The sequence below is a fragment of the Atheta coriaria genome, unplaced genomic scaffold, assembly GCF_025399875.1.
Source record: "Atheta coriaria isolate IRGN ID8LTWV9N9 unplaced genomic scaffold, Caltech_Dcor_3.1 hic_scaffold_9_pilon, whole genome shotgun sequence".
NCBI lineage: Eukaryota > Metazoa > Arthropoda > Insecta > Coleoptera > Staphylinidae > Dalotia > Dalotia coriaria.
Window position 1 is genome coordinate 5,792,554 of NW_027045451.1, and position 24,522 is coordinate 5,817,075.

The 24,522-nt window shown below is 36.8% G+C and overlaps 6 protein-coding genes and 2 long non-coding RNA genes across 10 annotated transcripts; 3 read left to right on the top strand and 5 right to left on the bottom strand.

The window, feature by feature from the left end:
- Window positions 1-846: 846 nt before the first annotated feature.
- LOC135799199 (uncharacterized) lies at window positions 847-3,248 on the bottom strand. 2 transcript variants are annotated; one of them, XR_010549925.1, is made up of 3 exons: window positions 2,819-3,248; window positions 2,568-2,761; window positions 847-2,454 (listed from the first exon to the last, which is right to left on the bottom strand). It is a non-coding gene; the product is annotated as an uncharacterized lncRNA (long non-coding RNA). The 2 variants fall into 2 exon arrangements; XR_010549924.1 differs by having other exon boundaries at window positions 2,568-3,248.
- Window positions 3,249-3,522: 274 nt separating this feature from the next.
- LOC135799302 (uncharacterized) lies at window positions 3,523-5,416 on the top strand. Of its 2 annotated transcripts, XR_010549986.1 has the most exons (4): window positions 3,523-3,642; window positions 3,719-3,844; window positions 3,926-4,913; window positions 4,986-5,416. It is a non-coding gene; the product is annotated as an uncharacterized lncRNA (long non-coding RNA). The 2 variants fall into 2 exon arrangements; XR_010549985.1 differs by having other exon boundaries at window positions 3,523-3,844.
- Window positions 5,417-7,545: 2,129 nt separating this feature from the next.
- Window positions 7,546-14,617, bottom strand: E(Pc) (Enhancer of Polycomb). Its single transcript, XM_065311260.1, has 8 exons — window positions 14,148-14,617; window positions 13,542-13,680; window positions 13,152-13,393; window positions 12,474-13,079; window positions 11,909-12,420; window positions 11,292-11,848; window positions 11,092-11,230; window positions 7,546-11,030 (listed from the first exon to the last, which is right to left on the bottom strand). The coding sequence occupies exons 1-8, from the start codon at window positions 14,298-14,300 to the stop codon at window positions 10,874-10,876; spliced, it is 2,505 nt and encodes an 834-aa protein (XP_065167332.1). The 5' UTR covers window positions 14,301-14,617; the 3' UTR covers window positions 7,546-10,873.
- Window positions 14,618-15,158: 541 nt separating this feature from the next.
- On the bottom strand, window positions 15,159-16,486 carry trsn (translin). Its single transcript, XM_065311255.1, has 5 exons — window positions 16,270-16,486; window positions 15,947-16,040; window positions 15,680-15,892; window positions 15,546-15,625; window positions 15,159-15,486 (listed from the first exon to the last, which is right to left on the bottom strand). The coding sequence occupies exons 1-5, from the start codon at window positions 16,342-16,344 to the stop codon at window positions 15,259-15,261; spliced, it is 690 nt and encodes a 229-aa protein (XP_065167327.1). The 5' UTR covers window positions 16,345-16,486; the 3' UTR covers window positions 15,159-15,258.
- Window positions 16,487-16,513: 27 nt separating this feature from the next.
- On the top strand, window positions 16,514-18,883 carry Sse (extra spindle pole bodies like 1, separase). Its single transcript, XM_065311253.1, has 4 exons — window positions 16,514-16,847; window positions 16,904-17,585; window positions 17,668-18,503; window positions 18,559-18,883. The coding sequence occupies exons 1-4, from the start codon at window positions 16,766-16,768 to the stop codon at window positions 18,714-18,716; spliced, it is 1,758 nt and encodes a 585-aa protein (XP_065167325.1). The 5' UTR covers window positions 16,514-16,765; the 3' UTR covers window positions 18,717-18,883.
- On the bottom strand, window positions 18,828-19,768 carry LOC135798411 (protein FAM136A). The gene is made up of 3 exons (XM_065311258.1): window positions 19,627-19,768; window positions 19,295-19,513; window positions 18,828-19,237 (listed from the first exon to the last, which is right to left on the bottom strand). The coding sequence occupies exons 1-3, from the start codon at window positions 19,711-19,713 to the stop codon at window positions 19,097-19,099; spliced, it is 447 nt and encodes a 148-aa protein (XP_065167330.1). The 5' UTR covers window positions 19,714-19,768; the 3' UTR covers window positions 18,828-19,096.
- Window positions 19,769-20,040: 272 nt separating this feature from the next.
- On the bottom strand, window positions 20,041-21,895 carry TrpRS (Tryptophanyl-tRNA synthetase). The gene is made up of 3 exons (XM_065311254.1): window positions 21,635-21,895; window positions 20,925-21,336; window positions 20,041-20,864 (listed from the first exon to the last, which is right to left on the bottom strand). The coding sequence occupies exons 1-3, from the start codon at window positions 21,768-21,770 to the stop codon at window positions 20,180-20,182; spliced, it is 1,233 nt and encodes a 410-aa protein (XP_065167326.1). The 5' UTR covers window positions 21,771-21,895; the 3' UTR covers window positions 20,041-20,179.
- Window positions 21,896-22,128: 233 nt separating this feature from the next.
- On the top strand, window positions 22,129-23,034 carry Rrp46 (exosome complex component Rrp46). Its single transcript, XM_065311256.1, has 3 exons — window positions 22,129-22,315; window positions 22,376-22,611; window positions 22,674-23,034. The coding sequence occupies exons 1-3, from the start codon at window positions 22,228-22,230 to the stop codon at window positions 22,998-23,000; spliced, it is 651 nt and encodes a 216-aa protein (XP_065167328.1). The 5' UTR covers window positions 22,129-22,227; the 3' UTR covers window positions 23,001-23,034.
- The last annotated feature ends 1,488 nt before the right edge of the window (window positions 23,035-24,522 follow it).

A 24,522-nucleotide genomic window follows, 5' to 3' on the forward strand; every position in this document is an offset into this window, starting at 1 on the left:
AAGCTGAAGAAGCCGATGACTTATTTTCTCCTGCGTGAATTTCACACAAACGTACACACGTACGTGGAGCGGCTCACGTGAATTTGGTTTGAATTCATGTGTGAGCATGAATATTGCTCATGTCATGTCATGTGTGGAGGTGTATGTGTTCGCATTACTTTACTTAAGGCGCGTAGTTCGGAGACGATCGCATGGAAAGGGAAATTTGGTGTCAAGAGTGTACTCGATGTGGAGTATTTTGTGAATGTTGGTGAAGGACAAATTTATTTTGGAGACGGAATTGTTTCAATAAGAACTGTAAATGGGTTAACAATGTTTCATTGTTTTTATTTTTGGTTATTGTAAGAAATGCAAAAAAGGCTTTAAATGTTTCTTGGTGGTATTTTAGTTCTTCTAATATGCTGATCTCAGCTAAGTACTAATGTATTAAAGACTTATCAATCAAATATGTAAATATAATTATATTCAACGTAATTCTATGAATTGTCTGGTGTGACTCATTTCTTGAACTTGTTGGTTTGACATCAAAAAGGTGAAAAATCCGGTAATAAACTCTCTTCGAAAGGTATTTACAACTTAATAGGTATGCGTTGTTCAGTTTACAATATGTTAATAACTAAGAAGAGTTGTTCAACAATGTAGTGACTTAAGTGGTCAGATTCTCAACTGATTGACTCAGTAGGTACGCACCTATCACTAAATATGCAATTTATAAAGTATCATATTGTAAGTTAAATATTGTTGTCTTGATAAATGTGCCGGTTTTCATTATTTGTTGATTGTATGAACATAGTGTGTTTAGAAATGTAAATATAAACAAGGCGAAAAATTGATAAATTTTACGGATACGTTTAAAGTCAAATTTTATTTTGTTATAGTACATATAGCGTCACCTATTGATTAATAAACAAACTATATGCATTATTTCTGCGGCCTTCATTCGCCACGCGTCGACTAGTCGCCACAAAACAATCAAGTCTCATGTTTCTAGCAAAAAAGGAATAAATTTAAGAAAATGTTTGACATCTATCTTTAAAATCAAAGTTAAATTAGAAATAACTATTTTAAAAAATGTGTCTGTAAAGTTGATTCTGATGATTTCCCGTAATAAAAAGTGTTGACTTTTTTTAATCTCTTAAAACACGAAATAATTATTAAAAATATGGCGGAGGCGCCGACTATGTGATTTAATGTTTATAAAAATTAGCAAAAATTAATAAAACCATTGTAAACCGTGGCATAGTATAATCTTATTTCTATAACTTCCTGCTTAATAGTACTAAGGGTTTGCTATCTAGCATGTACTTGCCACAATGTTTAATCCTCAATTATCTGGCTATCTAATAAAGATAATCGAAAATGTAAAACGGGGTCATGTTTAGCATAGGATTCTAAATAAGATAAGATTTTAGAAAACGTATTTTTAAAGCTGTAAAAAATAAGTTTTCGATGCGTTTTCCTCCTGAACCATAAAAGTTTGAACTGAACTTTTTGCATTTTCTTCATGTCATAATAAGGATATATAAAATGGCAGTTTTAGTTTTTTGATTCTATAAAGTTGAACAAAAACACCCAAAATTAGTCAAGAGGTTACATTTGATAATTTTTTGGCCTTAAAACTCAAAATGCAGCTAGAACAAAATGAAAAACACCAGTCAATAGAGAATTGCAATGCGATCAGACATATTCAGTCAATTTTCCAATATCATCAATATTTAGGAAAAAATCTGCCAACTTTTCGCATTTTTGCGAAACTATTGCGCAGAATGACACTTGGTATTTCTTAAGTTTTCTTGCAATATTTTACAGTTTTTTTTTACAGTTCTTTTAGTCTAATACTTTCTAATACTTTCCGAAGAAGGTGAAAAATTCATTATTATTTCTCCATCATTTTTTAAGCAAAACTTTAAACTAGATATTTAAACTTAATCTTCTTACTTTAGAATAGATATCATAATTAAGAGTTAAAGCACAACAAAATCACCTTATATCCTGTAGCAACCTCCAAATGTTTAAAAATGACAAAATTCTTCGTTGTTTTCATTACCTTTAAACATAAATATTTACATAAATATAGTATTCAGCCGATGTAAGTGTAGTCCAGGGTACACACTTAAATAAGTTGTAAGTTATAACTTTAAATAATACTTTAAACTAGGTGCATATTTGAGTTTGTTTGTTGGCGACGTGGTGAACGAATAGCGTGCTGTACTTGTACTTTTGTACTCGCATATTTTATGCATGGTCACAACTCACAAATCAACGGCGACCACGAAATCACAATGCATAGGATGCGTGTGCATCATGCATCATGCGAAGCGCAGTCCTCGGTATGCAAACGCCGTAATTAAGTACAAGGCGCAGGCCAAACCAAGTACATTTTCAATTACGTAATGTGGTCGGTGATTACGTGCACACTAAAATTTTCATGCACGTACATCACGTCAAAACACTCTAAAACGGAAAAAAATATACCAAACTGGACAGAACTAGTATAATTTATAATTTACATTTAATATCATTAAATATTAAAATAAATATAATTAAAATAAATGTAAAAAACCAACCTGATGTAGTATTGATATAAATCCTGGAAATTTTTAAATGTCTCGTATTTTATGTTGAAATGCAGTAAGTGGAATCCATTTTGTTTGTGCCTCGATTGTTGTTTATTGTTGATGCGATGCGATGGCGATGGCGAGTCTAGTCGAGTCTGAAGGTGCAGCGAAACGACCTTGAATCTAAATTGCACTTTTTGTTTCTGCAATTTTATTAGTGATACAAACATTCGCAAAGACAAAAAACCTGAAAATCTTACAAAATATCCAGTTTATGTTCATCAAAGAACTAGATTCAAGCAGAAATTAAAAAAATATTAATGTACATTAATAAATTGCACATAAAACATAAAATTGTTAATTGTTTCAACTGTTACCAAGCAAACGTGATTACCGCATTCAAATGTCCACCATTTTTATTAGTTATAGATGCTCACGGATGTGGGGACGTTGTCGCATTGTGCAAATGTTTAATTACTCTATGCTCTATTCTGAAAATGTCGAGGGAAATAATTTCGCAATAAAAAAACCACCGATGACTGGAACAAACATGGACGTCTGACGTCTACTAAAAGTTAAAAATAGTACTTGACTTGTTCTAACTAATTGGACAGGTAGGTACGTGCTCAAACGACAATTGATAAAAAATGCAATAATTAGTTTAACTTATATTTGTAAACCAAAAATAAAATATTGGTAACTTACCTCAAAATAAGTTGTTTTAAATTCATTGGTTTTTCACTTTTTTTTAATTCAAGTGTTTTGCTGTTTAATTTAATTTAATACATTGATGCATATATGAGATTTAGAATTAACCTCAGTCAGGCTATGTCTAAGTTGAAAAAACGACAGACAAAGCCTAGGAGAGGCTACCTCTGAAATCCCTTCATTCACAAATATTAAATCTATCTCATCACTTAATTAACACTGCGTTATTCATCTGCCTGCAACTTTACAGAACTTTGTGCAACTTGGTGTAACTTTACGAAACTTTATAAAACTTTCCACAATGATGACACACAACCAGAAAATCTTTTTTATTGTCAGACGTTTACTTTTAACTTTACGTTTTGTTTGCAGCTGGGTAAGGCTTGTTTAAATTTGTTTTACTTCGAGATACTCGTTGGCGCATTGATGAAATTTGTTTGAATTTGTTCTAGTGAATAGTTGCGCGTCGCGCACCGCCCGAACGAATGTGCGAATCCGCGAAAAACCACGCTCTTATATTTATTAATGATAGATCTGCGCCCAGACGACAGGTACAGCCAGGCATATTAGACTATCAGGTAAGCACACATGAGAGAGTCCGCAATGTCCACTGCCAGTGCCATAAAAAAGCAGACTCACTCACACCAATATTCACACAGGTATAACAACAGCGACGCCACAGATACAAAACGCATGCATGTCCTTCTAAACAGGTATGGACTAACATAACTAACAAAATACAAATAGAAAAATACAGTTGTTCTTCTCACCTTCGCCATTAACAACCAATAGTTGCTTTAGTTCGCCATTATAACAACTTCCGTTAATAGTTTTTGAATATTTTGGTAAGTAGGCAACACACGAAACAATTTTAGTACATAAATTCACCGATACACATTTTAATTTATATTTTAAATCAAATTTCAATGGAAACAGTAAAAATCATAATTACGACACTGGATATAAACAAATTAATGTTTGTTGCTGTGCTGACGATGTTCGTGATGTCGATGCTGCTGTTAGACAAGCAAAAATAACGTCAGAAAAAGCGCAAGTTGAATCAAACAAATTTTAAAGTTGTTTTCTTCAAATTTGCTTTCATAATTCAAGATATAACTTAATATTAATTTATTATCAAAACAGAACATGAAAATTATCTGCAAAAGTACACAAATAAATTGATATGATGATTATTTTGACGTAAAATGAATTTTTATGTCATGCTAATTACAATATTTAATTGTATCTACAATTTACCATTTTCCACTCTTAATTGCACGTTGATTGCAAACGACTCCAATCGCAATTTCTCAATTTTTAAAATGCTTCGAATGTTAACAACTTTAGTTAATGACTAATTGCTGATATGATGTTAGCAAAGAGGAAAAACTAGTTTTCGATATCAATATCATTTATTGCTTTTCTGTACGCCGGAGTCATTCAATGTCGTCACGATGTCAACGATTAAATAATTTTCTAATTTTCTGTTTAATTGCTCAACGCATTCGTGCAACGTTTTTTCTCTCTTTTTTTGCAATGTACAGGTGTACTTTGCGTCCGCAATTTGTAGCGCGATGTGCATCAAGGACGTGCAATTATGTCACAGGCTATAACAACTACCAGCACACAGAGACACAACTGCAAATGGTGAATTCTAAATTGAAATCACATTATTTACAAAATTACCTACTTATTATATTAAATTGTTGCTTATTTCAGTAACAAAGTCGTATGCAAGCAGATGAAAATCGAATGCGTGCGTTTCAAAATGGCTGCCATGGGTTGATATAAGATAATACATGTGATTTTCTTACAACCGAGTCGCATTTTCCTATAAACTACAATAAAACAACAACAAGGTACAATTATATTTATTGTTAGAGTGCTGGACGCAATCGTCAGGAAAAAGTAAATAAAAGAATGGCATACAATTAGTCATAAAAATGGCATGGTGCATGCTGACCTTGAGTTTTCATTCTATGAATCAGCTATATTACATCTTTATACTCCTTAGTTCATTTTCTATCACAATTAAATCTTAAGATCTTTATTTTTGTATAATTATAAGTGATATAATCAAAAATGTGACGGTGATAGTTCTAAATATCCATTTTCAACATTAAACATAATAAAATTGTATTTTTTTTAAATATTATTTTGTAATAGTTTTTATCTCTTTTATAAATATTATTATAACATTATTTAGTGGAATTTATAGAGTAGGAGTGGAATTTTACGTTTTTGGCCCAGGTCAGTGCCTAACAGCGCGGATTAGCTCATTATTCGTGACGAATACATTATTCATTCGCAGCCAGCTCGCAAATCCGGCTTGTAAGTGTAAATTGAAAAACCAATATCTACAAACAATTGAAGATCAAATAAATAACATCATTCTTCATTAAACATCTAGAAACGCCCTACAAAACATTTTTTTTCTTTTAATAAATTAATAAACAAATTATAATTAGTCAACACTAAAGTTGCATATTTTTTACGACCAACTTCGACGTCGAGAAATCTTTTTTTAATATAGCATAATGCATAAAAATATACAATATAGTTTTATGTATAATTTTAATTTGAATGTTGTTTGAATTAGTCAAAAGTTTTGGAGAAAAAATTAATACGCTTATTGGAGTCTTCCGGGTACATTAAAAACGTCCGCCATGATGAATGAACGAAACGGTCCACTTACGTAACGCAATAATTAGAATATGCACACTAGCACAAGATGGCCGAAAGCGTGCGCTTGTTTTTTGCCGCTAGACGCTCGACGCACGTCGCGGAGGTGCCTGGCGCCGTCGCAAGGTCTTCTGTCTTCGCGCCGAAAATCCCAGAGAGCCGTAGCGCCCGGAGTCAATAATTCTTCGCGCATTCGAACACCAAAATGTTTGCGAGCAGACCGAAACATTGAATTAGAAGTTGGACGGGCAGCGGCCTTCGGTTTATTCACGGTTATGTTAGTGGTGTTTGGTTGAAACATTTTTATACTTGCTGTGTTCGCTATTGATGTTGTTCTCGAAGAGTTGGAGGCAGAATTTAATAATAAATAATGTGCTAACGAACCGGCGACCCGGCGCCACTGGAATGTGAATTATGTGAGGAATTCGTGCACGAGACGCCTCCGTTTCGTCCCGCGCGCCATTTTTTTATTTATTCGATTGGTTTTTATTGTTTCTTTGGGTATTGTTGAGTTTATTAGTTGATTTTAAGCGGGAAATAAACTAAATGCTAATATCAACGGGTATTGGAGTTCAAAAATTTAAAAACAATAAAAATTGAGATTAAAATTAATAAACAGGATATCGGTGACATTTTAGAATTTAAAATGGCTGCCAATACAAAAATCTCAACATATTAAACTTTATCATACAAATTCTAAGAAAATGCGTACATTAATTAAATTAATTTTACTTGTCACATTGTCTTACTTGCACTTTGTTCCAAACATGCTACTGTGCAGCTATTATGCATGGTTATTTATTTGCATAAGATTTTCATGTTCACTTTATGCAACACGTTAGTTAAAACGCTTCGTTGAAGTTGTTCCAAGATTTAAATTGCACTTTATTGTCAAATTGTGTCATTGCCATTTGCACGGTAGCAATCGCCGCCGTATCAAAAGTTTCACGCTGAACTGCGTAGGTCGCATGCAAGTCGAATGCAAAAACAAGAGTTCAATGGTTGACGCGACTGAAGACATTAAATTCATTTATATAACCGTGGATTTTGTTACGCAATTGAATTAAATGGTTTGTAGCAATATTGTCAGACTTATGCAAGGTAAAATTATTGAATGGTTTAACGGTTAGTTTTTCTAAGAAAATTATTTTTCGGTTAAAACTTTGATGATTTTTTTGTGAAAAATTGATAGATAAAAGGCTGGAGAATAAAAATAAATAGTGGAACTACATAACTTCGTGTAACTGTTGAAAAAAGTGATCAATATACGAATTGTGTAAATAGTTTTATAGTAATTTCACGATTGCACTTGGTTTTCCCATTGTAAGTCGCAATTAATAACATTTCACGGAATATTTATTGTATTGTAATTGCACTACGCACAAAGTGCAAATTTCTTTTAATAACCACCTTTCACACTCACAATTGACGCGTAAATTATAATTTGCACTCGATAATTGTTAATAAATTGCCTTCAAATCAGTGTCGACGCCATTTTGTCATAAACACTTTTTAATTGGCTTCAACATAATTTTATAGAAGTAGGAAAAGGTTGAGAATTTATTGCGTGTGGTTTGCGTAATTAAAACAAAGTGTGTTTGTTTTGCTTTTGTTTCTTTTTTTGTTGTTTCGATTTTTGAAATTCTCCGCCCCCGCATCGAGCGCGGATTCTCTCACTGATCACTCGTACACATATTAATACCTAATCACATATTTACAAATATACATTGAAATATTTTATAATAATCCATTTTCAACGTCATCATTTTTATCGTTAGGTTTTTTTGTGTTTTCACTTTTATTCATTTTTTTGTCGTCGAATTTTTATCGTTTTCAAATAGTCGCGCGTCAGCACACCTTCCATCTGGGACCCGTAATGATTACAAATATAATATAATATATGAATCGTAAATCGCGCATAATCATAAATTCTCGAAGTGGAAATCGAAAAATTCGCAAGATAAAATGAAGATAATTTACATCGTTACCAAAATGGCGAGCGACGCGCGCGCGTGCATAATTCGGCGGCGCGCATCGCTCGATATTACGAACTAAACTTTTGCCAATCACTTAAAATTAGTATGCTTAATTTAATACGCCTTAACGCAAATCGATTAGGTTAAACTAAAGTTAAAATCACATTTTCTACATTATATGTACATTATGTAACAGATTTTGTTTAAATCGGTCGATAGCATTTGTCTTTGTTGATGCAAACAAAATGTGAACTCACAAACGCAAACGTTTTACAATAAAGGAATGTTTCTTCTTTTGTTACATGTTTTTTTTTTACTTCAATTCTGACTTGTTCATGATAAAACTAACCAAGCAATTTTTTTACAAATTCACACATCAGCGCCCTTACAAAGGTAAGTGTAGATTATCAATAATTATTTCATTACTAAAAATGTTTCTGCATATTTAGCATTTCTTCGTTTGTGTCTTAAAAGATGAAGAGAGATAGGGAAGTTTGAAACGTTTTTACATACATGAAAATTTGTAGCTTGCACCATTGATTCCTTTTTTTTTTTTCATCTTCAATTAAATCATTAATTAATCTAGCATATTTTACATTACTTGATTTTTACTTTATACCAATTAAACGTTTAGTATGAAGTGTTTCGCGTTAGAATCGCAAACTGCAAATGTACAGCTTTTTAAATATTATTATTTTTTGCTTGAGGCGTTGAGGCCGTAGAGCGTTTCGTCGCGCACGCGCCCAGAATGGCATTAAATTACAATCAGTCTTGTCATGTTTATGTGTTATGCTCGTTTTTTTTTGTCAGCGATGCGGACGCCCGAAAAAATAACCGAAATGGCGGCGCGCATGCGACGAACGCCCAACAGTAAAGTTTCCGTCTTTAGTTTCGAGAACGTTCGACGACACTGCGACAAGATACAGACACATTTGTGGAGTAAGTACCGATCTCGTAGTTACAGTTGCTAGTTTGTTTAGTGTTAATACGGGTACCACTGACGTTGAAGCTAACCAAACTTATACTCTCCCGCCATTTCAAGCAAAATTATTGTTTCACCATTGTTGATTGTGTTCGGTCATTGTGGTACCGCTTTTGGCTGTTTTGTTTTTTAAACGTACTTTGCATAGTACAAACATTTTGGGAAGTATCATTCGAGTGTCATCAACATGTCTCAATCAAATTAACATCCAATATTCAATTTCCATCATAAATTATTAAATTTATATCGCTTTTCTGTTCTGTTTATAAAACATACACTGCTCAGTTTATCCATTTTGCACGCTCATAGCTCGATTCCATTCAATCGAATGCAATCGAATGTCTAGAGCGTGCGAATACGAATGAAGTACCTGATGGAAATATCTCGCTTTCAAATATTGAAATATTATTCTCATTATAATACATTTTTTTCTTCATTTTCCACGTACTTTTGCATAAATTTTTTTGTCGTTTTCATTTTACAATTTTCTATCGCCTATATTTACAAAAATTCCTCACACTCCCTTTGCAATGAGTAATCAATCAATGAAATTACAATATTAATTATACAGTTTAATTACATGTATACGACTCTGCGTCACTGTTTTTAAATACATCGTTTAAATTTCTTGTTTGCAATTAATTAGTTTGCGGGGTGAGGCGGCATTTTCTCGAATTGCTCGACACTTACAAAGAGAAAAGTTGATATCTTAACATGCTTTTTTTAGTTTCTTCATTTTCGACAGTTTAACACCTAGATTAATTCTTATTTCATATTCATGTTTAAGTTACGCTTTAAAAATGCGTCTAATGTTTTCCATCATCCACGGATCAAGTATTTACATCGTTTCCACTACGAAATAAGTTAACTGATAAGAAAGTGACGTTTTTTGAGCTACATTTTTCATCAAATATTTGCTAATAGTATAAGTACAAAGTTGTATTTTCGACCGCCAATTTGAAATCTGTGGAAATTTCGCTTGTTCTCAACATAATTTTTGTGTGTGTGTGTATATTTTGTTATAAGTTACTAGAAAATATTTAACAGCCTCATTTATCCTTATGACTAATTAGGTAAACATTATCGATACAAATTACAAAATGAAAAATAATAAATTAAATTACCTAGAGTGAAATTTATTTATACATTTTCCACGTGTTTTGCGTTTATTTGCGTCGAAACTTTTAAGTTGGTAATGCGACATTCATAGTGTCGCGCAAAAACTCTCGTTCAATGAATTGAGTGAATCTCAGGTTTTATTAATTGTTTCTAGTAAATTATGCGACTCGTCCTGCGCGAGTCGTAGACAATAAGTTTTCGTAGAGCGGGCGGGGACGATTCTTTGCAAAAATGGGTTCCCCTCAAATATCTGCATTGAAACTCATGTAAAGCTAACTAAAGAGCCGATCGAGACCTCGATCGCCTAAATGTATGAACACAATAATACTATAAGTTTAAAAAATCTCGGTTCTGACTGTCTGCTGGGTGCTAGAATGACTGTCCTCTTTAATTTCCATTAATTTTTGTTTCCCTTTTCCTCTCATGTACGATCGAGTTAAACGTTTTAAATTTGTTCGAAAATACTTAAGCTGAACTTTAGCTCAACGCATTATGTACAAAAGTTTCCAGTACTGGAGCAAGGAAGAGTAAAGAGTCGTTCTTGTTTGAGAAATCGTAATTTCCAGTTTTTGTGTTTACTTGTTTAAAATATTAAGCGTAAAATTCGTATGTTCTTTAGTTTGTTGTGTTTCAGCTAGGTACCTCGCTGCCTGGCGCGGCACGCTCTGGGTCGCCTAACGGTCGGGAAACAAACGTTAAACGGCAAACGTCAAAAAAACGTAACCTATCCTAAGTCGTCTTCCTGCGCGTCCTGTTAAACGTAACGAAATAACGACGCGCTCTTTCGCCCAGCGAATAACGAAGTGGTGTAGCGAGCGGACGGTCGGCCGCCCGTGCATCGTTAGGCATCACGTCACTTCCATGACGAGGCTTTTTCGCACGATGGACTTGTTTGCCGCTGCTGCTTTATTCGACGGCGAACTGCCATCTGCGTCGCACTGACCCTTCGCGGAAACGGCGTCCGCAACCGCGTCGCCACTCATTGGAATCTCCAAGATGTTGGCACTAAACAAAAACCAATCATAAGTTATTTGTTTCCCTCAAAACGTTGTTAAAAACTGCTTACCTATGGCTGTTCAGCGGTATGGATGTATGCAGACCACGGAAAGCACTATTACCGCCTCCAGACAAGTTATTTCCCACCGGAGGTCGCGCGTATGGATGATTGAATGTTTCATACTTGCTCATTCTCGTCCGATTTCCACCTGAGATAACAAGAATCCCATTAAAATCTCATCTGACTACATTTACGCCTGCAAACCTTACCTTCAATTAATGACGTCACAATACCATTTGCATTGCCAATCGTCGTAGGTGCATCATAACCGGTCGCGGTGGAATTGGCGAGTACACCGCTTGCAGCTGCGATGGCAGCTCGCGCTGCAGCAGGCGACGCCGGCGTCGCGGCAACACTATTCAACAGCTTGGGACTAGCGAAGGTACTCGTACTCGAAACGGTGCACAGCAGTCTGTCGGATTTCTTAGACACAGTCCCATGGGCCGTGCCATCACTAACACTAAACCTAGAGCAGCCGACCACGTGGTCGTCGTCGCGCCGCGTTGAAATAAGCGTATTTGGGGGAGGTGAATGTGTCGATGATGCCTGCCGCGTGTCCGTGACGGGTACCTCCGGCAAGAGGTCATAGTCAAGGAGGAGTGGCGCGCTGACAAAGGACTGCTCCGTGAAGAGATCGCTGTCGTCCAATGTTCGCAGCTCTAGCGAGAACGGCGTATTGGCACTAGGCGCAAACGCCTCATCCGCCGGTAGCATGTCGCACGGCGGACTCCAATCCGGAGGTGGTGTTTTCGGCCGAAAGTGTAACCTAATTAATAAAGTTGTTTAATTCACAATATTTGTTAGTATATTTGATATTTGCACTTACCAATCTCGCCGAACAGATTGTAGGATTTCCAGCATTTCGTCGTGGTCTTCCTTTGTGAGGTGTTTAGTCCGCAGAGGTGGCGGAGGCTGCTGGACGGTGGATGGTTGTGAGTCAAATATGAGGTCATCAGATGACTCTTGTTTGACACCTTCACTCACAGTCGTCGCGGTTGATAACGAAACATCGCACACTTCACTCACACTTGTCCTCGCCGCCGCAGGAAGCGAGTCCTCCTGCGGCTCCACTTTGATCTCAGTTCTAGCGCACGCCGCGGCTTCTGTCACCGCGTCCGTCGAATCGTACACCGTGTAGTCCATCATGCGCCAGAAGTCGTTGACGTCGGCAGACAGTCGATCGAGTATCACTCGGCCACCGCGTCCCATTCGCCGCCGCGCAAAACCAACGCACGTTCGCGGGTGGTTTAAAGAAGTCAGCGTGTACCGATACCGATGATCACCGCCGCCGTGCTCATCCTGCGAGCACCATGGCCAGTTGCCTTGATGTGGCAACGGCTAAAAGAAGATATGTAGTATAAAGTCCTCTAAGATTATTAAATTTAACTTACCATATGATAACTGCAGTTCTTGAGCCGTCTGAATGCAAAAGGACCCTCGTCCTCAGGCTCCTCAGGCTCGGGTGAAGGCGGCGCAACAAGCTCATCCTCAGATGAAACCCCGCCAGCACCGTCCGCGTGTGTCGGTAAGCGTTGATGGCCAAGCTGCGAAGATTTGTGTTTGCGCTTCTTGTACGGCCGTTTTTGACCGCGTTGCAGCTGTTCCTCTTTGATACCGGACTTGTTATTCCACGCATGATTCGTGTAATTGTTCTGGAAGATAGGTGTGAATGCTGGCCGTGACGCCTTCTGCGCAGCAAACTCGGCGGCGATAGCTCCGCTGAAGTCTTTCGCGTGGAAGCGTTTCTCGTACACGTCCACCGTGAGCTGCATCAACTCGCGTTTCGTCTTTTCACGCTTCTTGATGAACTCCAGCAGACTAACGGCGCGCGAGAGATCCCGCCGCAACTTCAGCATCTTTTCATAGGAGGTCTCGTCGTTCTTCCGGTTTTTGCGCGTCTGCATCTTTTCCGTGCGACGGCGAAACGCGATGTAAGGATTGTTCACCGCCGTGCCGGCTCTATGTTCGGTTTTCACAGCCAATAATAGAGGGTGTTGCTAAAAAAAACAAAAGACAAATGTAAACAAGCACAAGGCAACTGAGTTAATTTTTGATAGTTGTAAGCGTACCAGTTTCAGGCGTTTATTCAGCCAGTAGTCAAATACGGCAATAATGAGATCATCATCCTCCTTCAACAATGCCTGGGCTTCGGCAAGCGACACCACTGTTTGGCCGCTACTCTTCTCCAGCCTGTCCATCATCTCTTCGAACTTGAGCGGTTTCAAATCGATTCGCTTTGCCTGAGAGTCCAGCCACCTTTCATCTTCAGAATCCATATCATAATCAGGTATGTCTTGTTCCATAGTGAAAGCTAAAAAACACCACCAATTACATACAAATTCAATCAACTGCAGTGCTAAATCTTGTAAACAATTGGCTATCAACGAATACTACAACAATTGCAACCAATTGCAACTAAGAAAAAAATTGCATATCAACAACTTTTGTTTTTTACTCACGTTGCATGTGTATGAGTTCGCGTGGTTGTTTATAGTTGGCCGGGTAGAGCATATCGTGCACAGATTTGTCCGCAATGTCCGACACTTCGGGAGTAGGAATGATGAGCCCGGCGCAAATAGCACGCTGCAGATGGTGCTCCTAAAATTCATGTTGCTTAGAATTAATCACTGCTAAGTCGAATTTATTTTGATGTCAATTCCTAATCTAATTGCAGATAATGTTTGACTCAGTTTAGGGTTATGTGATCACAATGTAAATAAACAATACGTAAACAATACTGAAAAAGAATTTCATTCATAGTTTGATGTCACTCTTCCGCGAAATTGAGCGCGAGATCTGTTATCAAATTAAAATAATTTGTTTACAATGTTTTCGTCATGTGCGAGCCAAAAAATTTGGTTGACAGCCGCGGGCGCTGGCGCCAGCCACCGTGAATCGCAAATTCATGCACAAAATCGACATTTCCCATGCAATTATGAGCTTTCCACGTCATGAAAAGCTCGCGAAATATCGAAACGCCGGTCGTGCTGGCGCTGAACGCGCGCGGCCAAGATGGACGCCGTGTCGGCGCGGCGGACGAGCGCCGTCGCCGCCCCGAGACTTACACATTCCTCCTCTTCCTCCATGCCGGAGGGCATCTGCGGCACGGCCCGATGGATGACCGAGTAGTCCGGCAGCTCCGGCAGCTCCTCGGCCATGCAGATGGGCATCGGCTTGCCGGCGTCCAGGGCGCGCGCCCGAAACGAGAGCTTGGACATCCTTGTTGACAGCAGTTGTAACGCGACGCGGCCAACATAAATCTATCCAGCGTCCGCGTGGCGTATCGCGACGCGCGGGCCGTCCGCGACAGCAACGAGCGGGCGATGCGGCTTCCCTAGCACGTTCCCATCGCTCTCGCTGGCGCGCACTCAGTCACAAATACAGTAAAACGCCATCGTAACTTTCCATGTTGAGCGCGTCGAACAGAAAGCCATCATGGCGGCCCTGCCATGGAAGCGTTTACTAGCGAGAGCACGCCAACCAGCGCGCGGGAAGCGAGAGCCGCACTGACTAGCCGAGTACCTTCATTCATGCCGACCGCAACGCGTGTCGAATGCCAATCACTCCCTGACACTAACAACACACACAAACACCAATTATACTACCAATTAATAACGTTAATATTTATTTCGCGGCGATATTCAGCCAGATATTGCGTTAAAACAATATCCAGTCCCTTTAAATTTGAGTAAAAGTCGCTGGTTTGACCCATTCCTCCATCATCTTCGGGCATCATCGGCAACGTCGACAACAACCGATGATTTTCTACATGAATTTCGACCATTTTAAAGAACTTTTCAGCAAAACATGCTAACTTGAAAGCATTCTTCGTTATAAATCCACTTAAAAAATAAAAAATCACATGTTGACATTACGTATTTCTTCTAATCACGTCTAATTACACGATTACTACGAGCGGTGGTGGGGATCTTGATTAATTACACAACAATCCGAGCAAGGCTCTGTCGTAGCGGAAGTGACGACATATACACGTGGAGCCCGCACGAAATAGCTAGGGACTCGCCTTAAAATGACCGCCATCTACGTTTACTTGAATGAACTAAACTGAAAACATCTTTTTGATTTTTAAACTTTTCCAAGTTATTTTTATTATTTAAGTGCTTAACATTAATCGAGCCGTAGTGAAGATTACAAAATACGATAGATGGTTTAACATTAATCAGTAGATTGTTGTGCACCGGGTTTTAATCCACGGATAGAAAGATCATAGACGATTTCTTCGATTTTCTTCACGTCGTACTTTAAAACATCAAAACGTTTCCGCAACGAGTCATTCTTCAGGTTCAATAGTCGAAAACCAGCGTTGATGTTTGATACAAACTTGGAGATCTCCATAGGCCTATTGTAATCACCGCTTGTTACCGCATTCACAGCAAAACGTGCCTAAAATTAAATGCATGAAATAAATATCAGTTATAACTTATAATTAGCAATAAACATACAAGTTCGGATGATAACTGCAAAATTCCCATCAAATAATCTTCTAACTCCAAGTGAAAACCTTCTTTGTGGTCCAATTTAACTAAAATTTAAACAGGTTACTGAAAACATTTTTGATTTATCGTTAATATCTTACCTCCAATGATTTCTGCACAAGTTTCTTTACTGATCAAAATCCCAACTTCTAAATAAACCACTAAGGCAGCAATAAAGCACAATCTCTGTGTGACAAATCTCCAATGATCATTATATCTGTAATATTGCCCACTGACAACTAATGCAGAGAGCTTCACATATTCCGGACGGACCTTCTCAAAGACTTGTCTTGTTTTAAGACAGGCTTGTGGTACTGAAATAGGTAATTAAATAATTTAAAGAAAACACACAGAAAATAGTAACTTACTCTCTTCAAAACAGTTTTCCTGATGAATAACTTGCAGAATTGTTATCATTTCTCTAGCATGAGTCTCAATTTCCTTCACAACTGTTCTAATTTGCTATAATTAAAGAAGAAAACTTGTTTTAAATTGAAAATGATTGCATTCAGATATTCTTATATCTAAAATATTACACAATATGACGAATATTTGTGTAAAATTGACAAATTAGATAATTCTGTGATATTCATAATTAATCACTAACAAATTCTGTGAATACTGGAGAGAATTATCCATTCTTTCTTAGTAAATCGAAAATTGTATGCATATTGTTTGGTTGTGCTTTTACCTCGCGCGTCTCTTGTTCATTGTCCAAATATTTCTGATATGAAGAGAAAATATCGTTGACCACGGTGTCCGCCATAATTTAATTAATAATTTATATTAGCTAAATAAATTAACTTGCAATTCAATTATTTTAATAGTCTTTTGTAGTTGTTTTGGTAGCGGCGATGCTGCGTCGGTGATGTTTTTATTGGTTAGGAGCAAACAGATCAAAACAGATGTTTTTGTTTAATTTTTTGGTGCATGCGCTGTTCTATTTCTTGATTTTTAAATTAATTATACAAATAAACAATATTTGATAAGTTGCGTTTACAAAATTTTATATTTTCTAATTTGTAACAAGTTTTCCATTATTTAAGTAATGTTTAGCTTTCAAAATAAAATTTTTATCATGTTGTATGTCTAATTTGAAAATTGACAGGTTGTTAGTCGGTGAGACGGTTAGTAACGGTTTTTTACTCAAATATTTAATAAACAATTAATAATACGTATTGTTTACGATGGAGGATGCAAGTAAAAAGCTTATTGATGAAACAAATAATCAATTGAATAATATTCACATATCATCAGGTTCTTACAGAGGTAAGATTTGTTTAATTTATGTTATTTATTGTATCAAAAATGTAAATATTTTGCAGATAGACACCTTTTGCAAGCCACAATTCTAAACGAAAATGATCCATCTGAAGAACTCACAAAAATCTATCATCTTGTTGAAGCACACTGTCCAATATTTCGGAAATTAGCAATCAATCTCTTTGAGAAAGCTTCTCACAACTCATCACACAATGTTTTTCCAATGGACTCAGAGCATTTGCAGTTTAACTGCTGCACAGATTCACAAGTTAAGATTAGCATTGAAGATATCCTTAATAAAATGGAGATGATGCCACCAGAATGGACACTAGTTCAGTTAACAAATATGAATTATTGTCAGAGTGGCATGGAAATCAAACCAACAGCTCTTCAGATTACTGTATTTGAATGTGGACAGAATACCATTAAACCTTTAACTGTACAAGTTGACCCAGCTGTGGATCCCTGGGGTAATCCAATTAATATTATCAAGGAGTTAAATATGAGTTTAGAGGAGATTAATACAGGATACATTAAGTTGAAGAACAGGCTGCATGGCAATATAAAAGAGACATATTCACAGTATAAGTTGAGGATTAATCATGGATTGAAGCAGCATGTTAAGTTTGTGCAGGATAAATGGCTTGCAGAGTGGCGGATTTTGTTGTCTGGCAGATTTAGTCAAGTGGAAGTAGAGGAAGAGATTAGTAGAGAGGTGCAGAAACTTTTAGATGAGTATACAAAGTAAGTTTAAGTAAAGTGCAAAGTTTTTAATTGTCATAGAGAATTCATATTAAAAATATAATCACTTTCTATTTTATAACAGGACGGATATTTCCCCCAAGAATCATCAAATCTTGAAACATCTTCTCCGAGCACAGGGGTTTATAGATCAAAAACAAACAAAGAAAATCCTAGAATACTGTTTTCCAGATATCACGAATCAAGAAGTAATCAATTTATACAAATCGATTAAAAAGTTTGAAGCGTTCGGCAAATTGAAACGTAATCCTATTATTTTAATAGTTGATGGCACAATTGATCAAATACCATGGGAAATGCTTGACATTTTGGCTGAACAATCAGTTTCTAGAATGCAATCTTTCCACTTCACCTATGCTCTGTTTAATGCTCATGAATTAGAAATCGAAAATGGAAGGAAAATCATCAAACTAAATGAATTAAAAGGCGGTATGCTGTTGAATCCCAGCGCAAATTTACCTCAAATGGAAAAGAGATTGAGCGCATTTCAAAAATATTGGATTAAAACATGGAAGACTATGATTGGCAAGAAACCGACAGAAGAGGAGTTTCTAGATTACGTTACCAACTGTGATATTTTTATGTATAGTGGTCACGGTGATGGAATGCAATATATTCGGTATCCAAGACTCGAGAAATTGCGCATAAACGCGGTGGTTCTTTTGTTTGGCTGTAAAAGTGTTGCTTTACAACAGAAATCATCATTTATCGAACCGTGGGGCACGAATCAATACTATATTATGTGTTGTTGTCCTTGTATCATTGGAAATTTGTATAATGTAACCGATTTGGATTGTGATGTGTTGAGTACGAACTTTGTTAGTTATTGGGTGCCAGCAACTGAGAAGAAAACGCATTGGTTGGACTTTGACTTAAAAACATGGTATCCTGGATCAACAGGTATGTCGTAAAACATTTAAAAGATGTTATAAAATGACGCAAGTGTTTTTTGTAGATATTGATATCTCATCGCTCCCTAAATCAGCAACTAGCAAACCACAACACATTCCTGATCTACTGACGGCATTAAACAAAGCAAAACGATCTACAAAGTGTACTTATATTACGCAGGCGTCATGTGTGGCACGAGGGATACCGGTAAAGTTAGTATAAACTAGAGTTTAATATTAAAAGCGTTCAGAGTTCTCACATCCCCTAAGAGCGACCAGGACTAAAACCTAAGGAGAGAATAAAGAAAAACCTGAAGGCCTGCAATCATTCCCCCTAGTTTAAAATAATTTGATGTAGGTTTCAAAAGTAATATAATTTGTACATATAAACCTATGAGCATAATGGCTGTTTTTCACCCCTACTGACTTTCACATAATAATCAGGCAGTAATTCATCAGTGGTGTGTGTACAACAAGTTAAATCACAGTATCAATATTGTTGCACTGACAACATCATCTCACATTCTACACTAACAGTAACTCTTTAAACAAATGCATGGAAAATGCCCAAGTTGCTTTTGTTATCAACCTTTCTTATAAATCCTATTTATAATGTGATTGCTGTTCACTCTGTTGTTTTGATAAGACAGTCTTCATTGCCTTCATGATCTGTGGTATCAGGTCAATGTGTTTGTCCACACATTTTGTTGCACAAGTTTCAAACATTGCTGTAAACTTATCCACCTAGAAATCATATTAATTTTTATACAACTGTTTTTTATGTGTTTTGGTGCTTTTTACCTGTGATTCGGAAGGATTTGGTCCCATTTTAAGTTTGATATCATCATTACACTCCATAACACACCTCTGAAGTCTGTTTTGAAAACTTTGAATCTCAGATTGGACATAATCTTGTGATACTTGTAATGGTTTCGAACAGTTTTCCACACATTGTTGAACTCTATCCAGTGATACGTTACCATCGTCGCAGCAACGTGCAGCACAACGATGCATTGTCGCCTGAGAAGAATATATTTCATTTTATTTAGCATGTTGTTCAACAGAGTAATAATTATAAGTCATGAGAAGCATGTTTTAGGTAACCTTAAATTTAGGGTTTTGGGTAGTTTTACCTGCATTTTACGCAAGTAATTGCGGTCAATTTCATCGACCAGTTTGGTCATTTCTTGTTCCACACGACGTCTTTGTTGATCAACCATTTTTTAGCTTTTTATAACAATTTTTATAAATGGAAGGTTGACCGGTCTCGAAGCCGGATCTTACTTTAAAAGGTTATGAAGCTTCTTATCAGATCAGAGCTGTATTAAATGTAATTTTAAATTAAGCACTTAATCATTAGTATTATTACAATATGAAAATTAAGAAGTAACAACTAATAGAACGTTATTTATGCTAATTATGCAACATACAATAATTTAAAACTAGCTCACTGTTTTCATGCAATATCTGTTAATACATCATAAATAATTTTCCAAATTTCGAAATACTTCGTTAAATTCATGCAGTTTGCTAGACTGAAATAATGGTTTTTGTCTCCTTGTGCAATAATTTACTTCGTAACAGCAGTGAAAAATGTACAAATACGCAAATAAATAAATTCATTCAAAATGTAGTCGGACGTCCTTGGGAAATTCAAAAATATTCATACACATGATAACATTATCGTTAACATTCGAAGTTCAATTTTCTAGGAGTCATGTACAAACGCAACTCCTCATCGGTAATCTTAGCCCTTCGTTCTTGATGTCCCTGAACAACCGGTGTTAAAGTATCGATCAAAATCTTCTTGAGTTCTCCAGTGAGTAGTTCACCACTGGTATAATTCTTCCTGATTTCACTGAGTTTCTCATCATCATCCAAGAAAAATGTTAGATATTGATATGAAATATCAACACTGCAATCGCCTCCTATTTTTCGATGTTCCTCAACAGTAGTTTGTCCACCAGAGAATGCATGTTTATTGACTTTATTCTTCAATTGTTTCGGTGTGTCTGTTAGGTAGATAGTTGATGTCGGGTCTGATGCGGACATTTTTGTTTTCGCACCTTGAAGAGCAGGGAAAAATGTCGAGTGTATTAAGGCGGGTTTCTGAAAACCTAGTCTTGGAGCAACATCGCGAGTCATCCTGAAGTAAGGATCTTGATCGATGGCGCATGGGATGAGACACGGCAGTTTCTTGCCGTTGAAAATTGCAGGGAAGCTGGTTGATAAGCATGGGGTGGCTTGCACGGCTGGGAAGGCAATTTTTCCGATTGGATCGCTGTCACCAAAACCAAAAATACCCTTCACTTGGTTGAAAGTCACACATTTTTGAATACGGATCATATTGCGGTAGAATTCGGGACATTGCCTGATGAAAATAAAATAAGTTTTAAATCACTTGCATGTAATTAACTATTGTAAAACTTACCCAATATAAGTCAAGTCTGAGAAAATAAAAGTTTTGCTAACATCAAACCCTATAGCAATAATATCCTTAGCATTCTCATCTGCCATTTTAAGAGCATCCTCCACTTTCAAATCTTTCCACAAGGTTTTCTCATCATCAGTGAGTTGTATCACAAGAGGCACATCAAAGACATCCTGCAGCCACTTGCAGAACATGAAAGGAATCAGATGTCCCACATGCATTGAAGAACTGGAGGGTCCTCTGCCAGTATAAAGGTAGAAAGGCTTCTTAGCTTCATATTGATTAAGAATTGAGTGCATATCTCTGTGAGAGAAGAACAGTCCTCTTCTTAGGAAATGATGAGCCGGTTTGCCAGTGACTTTCTCAAAACGATCGATCAATTCCTGATCAATTTTAGAACTGCCAAAACGTTCTATAAAAAAGATTTTGCATTTTATTCATAGTAATCATAGTAAAATAGTACAAACTAAAAGAATTCAATTATATTTAAACTTCTGAAGTGTAATTATAATTTGTTTCACAATAAAATACTCAGGATGTAGATTATTGAAGGTATCTGTTAATAATTAACAGATTTTAAAACTATGATTATCATAGTACAATAATCAAAAAAGTGCTGACACTCTGTTTGATTCATGATGTTAGATTAAAAGTTTTAATATCTCTTGTTTTTAACTTAATTTATAAAAAATCAAAGGGTTATAACTTACTGATCAGTTTTTCATAGTCTATTCCTGTGTCTGCTGAACCCACAACATTCCAGGGATCAACCACATCTTCATCAGGAGAGGGTTTACCATTGCTCAATGATAAATCTTCCATTTTCGGTGGTTCTTCGGCTGCCATATGGATGATGAAATGCAGTCCTGCGTGACGGCAACAGGACTAGTCGGTGACTGCAACAATGAGTAATTGCACAAATTGCAGCATGTACAACTGTACAAATCATACGATTTTTTGGTGGTTAGGGGGAAGGCTTAGCCTTGACACAGGTGATTGCCTTCTGTACCACTGGCTAAGTGAAATATTCCTGATGTAAAATATTAATCAACATTAACATAACCATTTCTATATTTAATTGAAATTAACATAATTGAAGCATGTACATATTATGTATCAAAAGTTCTTCGCTTTTAATGTATCAAATTATTTTTTAAATAGGCTATGACTTATTTTGACACAATCAATCGGTACTTTTTGGCATGCGTAGCGCCAGCTATGAAATTTAAGTGTAACTATATAACAGCGTGATTTCTCTAACCTGAATATTCTGCACAGTTTAAATAATAATATTTAAGAAATAATGAGTTTAAATATTTCGAGGATGCAAGGAAGACACTGCAATTTAAACACCTTGAGTCGACCTGATGGTTCAGCACTTTATTCCCAAGGTAAGTGTCAGTTTTTAAACAATCATAACAAATTTTTACACTCAGTGTTACATTTTTTAGGTAAAACAACTATTGTTGCTGGTGTGTATGGTCCAACAGAATGTAAGAACACGAAAATTCTAATAGACAAAGCTCATATAGAAATGCACTACAGACCTAAGTCTGGTTTACCCACAGTTGGAGACAGACTCCATGAAGCAATTTTAAAAAACATTTGTGAAACTTCATTATTGTCAGTGTTATATCCAAGAACATCTATTGTAATTGTTGTGCAAGAAATGCAAAGTGGTGGAGAGGTAATTTGTACCAATTAATCAGTTTTTACTAAGAAATTATCTAAACAAAAATTTGTTTTTAGTTGATTGCAAGTGCTGTAAATGCTTGTTGTTTAGCACTTTTGGATTCTGGAATTGATATGAAATTCTTGGTTGCTGGAATATCATGTTGTATGGATAAAGATGGCAACTTATATGTTGATCCTACAACCACTCAGATGAGCAAAGCTGCAGCTAGTTTTATTTTTGTCTTTGACAGTTTTGAAGGCTCAATTGTAGCTTCACATACTACAGGGATATTTACCATAGCAAATTATACTGAAGCATTGAAGCTGTGTAAGGAAAGTAGTGCTAGTGTTTTCGATTATTACAGACAAATCATGAAAAAGAAACTTGCAGTGTATAAATAGACATAAGTTGATAAATAAAGTTATTGTGCAGAAACATTGTAATTGTAATAAGTCTAGTGATTTAAAGAGTAATAAATCAGTTAACTTAAGTCATTTAACTAAAGTTTAGGATAGGAATTATTTAAAACTAAAATACGAACTAAACAGATGGTATGCAGTAGCCGTAATTCCATACTTGGGCGATAGGTGGCAGCAGCATGTCTACATCTGAAATTTATTTCCCGCGATTTTGATCCATGCTATCTAACCTTCTGCAAGTACGTAGCAGATAATATAATTTCAAAAAGTGTTTCTAATCAATTTTAGAATAATTTTTTCTTGTAATCTACTATTGCCGCTCCAAAGATGCGTTTTAATTAAGGTTTGAACTCTAACATTACTGATTACTAACATAACATATTTTAACAGTATTTTCTCAAATACTGGGGTTTTAATTCCGTATTGACAAATGCTTGATGATTTAATGTTCTCAAAGAGAAATAAAGTTTGTATTGAATTATGTTGTTGGAAATATTACAACAGTATAAAAGCATAAGTGCATAAGAAACAAAGCCGGTCCGAAATGGCCATCTCGCGTATCCCGAACAAGACAATTAAGAAACAGATGGACTTAATTAGAAATCGGGGCCCGGACTCGCGCGCGCACATCGAACAGAGCGGCCCTCTCGACGCGAGACGCTCTCGAAGTCTCGAGAAAAAGATAATTGAAAGCCGAAGCCGGTCGTGGTCGTGCACCGCCGTCATATAAAGAATATTATTTATTGGCGGAGAACACAATAAGGCCGTAATGGACGCAACGAAGGTCCATGCGAGTCGGGTCGGCCTTATATGCGCTCGGCGGCGAAGACGAACAATAACAACGCGCGCACCGGGCACACCGAGGCAAAAGTTAACGCGCGGCAAAACGAATGCGACGAAAGAAACGGCCACGCGGCCGGCCAGCGGCGGCGAAGACGCTCTGCGTGGACGCTTCTTAACCCACGCTCAAAGCCCCAAGTGTGTATATGTATGTGCCGCACAGCCGCACGATTCTCACGAGCGCCGCGTCGAAAGAAAGAAAGGCAGCGCGCACGTTTCGTATCATCGGCGCGGCCAAAGGGGCCGTACTCCTGCATATTTATACGGTAATTAGACCATGTAGAACGATGGTCATTAACATCGGCGCAGGCATTATGCGTGCGCGATGCGGTGATGCGGCGGTGCGGTTTTCTCGCCGGGGATTCATAACTCACGACGCGGCGAAAACAACAAACACAAAAACAAGCGAAACAATATTCACACAATGCAATTTTGTGCATCACATCAAAGAGAAAGTATTCCTGATACATTTAACGGCTGTAAAATAACAATCCGTTTGATATTGGTGTAAATGATGGTCGTTTGCGCCCGGCTGGAAACCAATCCATTCAAAAATAATGACAACTTGTCAGAGCAGCAAGAAACCCACAGACACCCGGGTGTCCGAATGCGCACACCAAACAGATGGGCACCCCGGTAAGCGAAAGAATTTAATAATCATAAC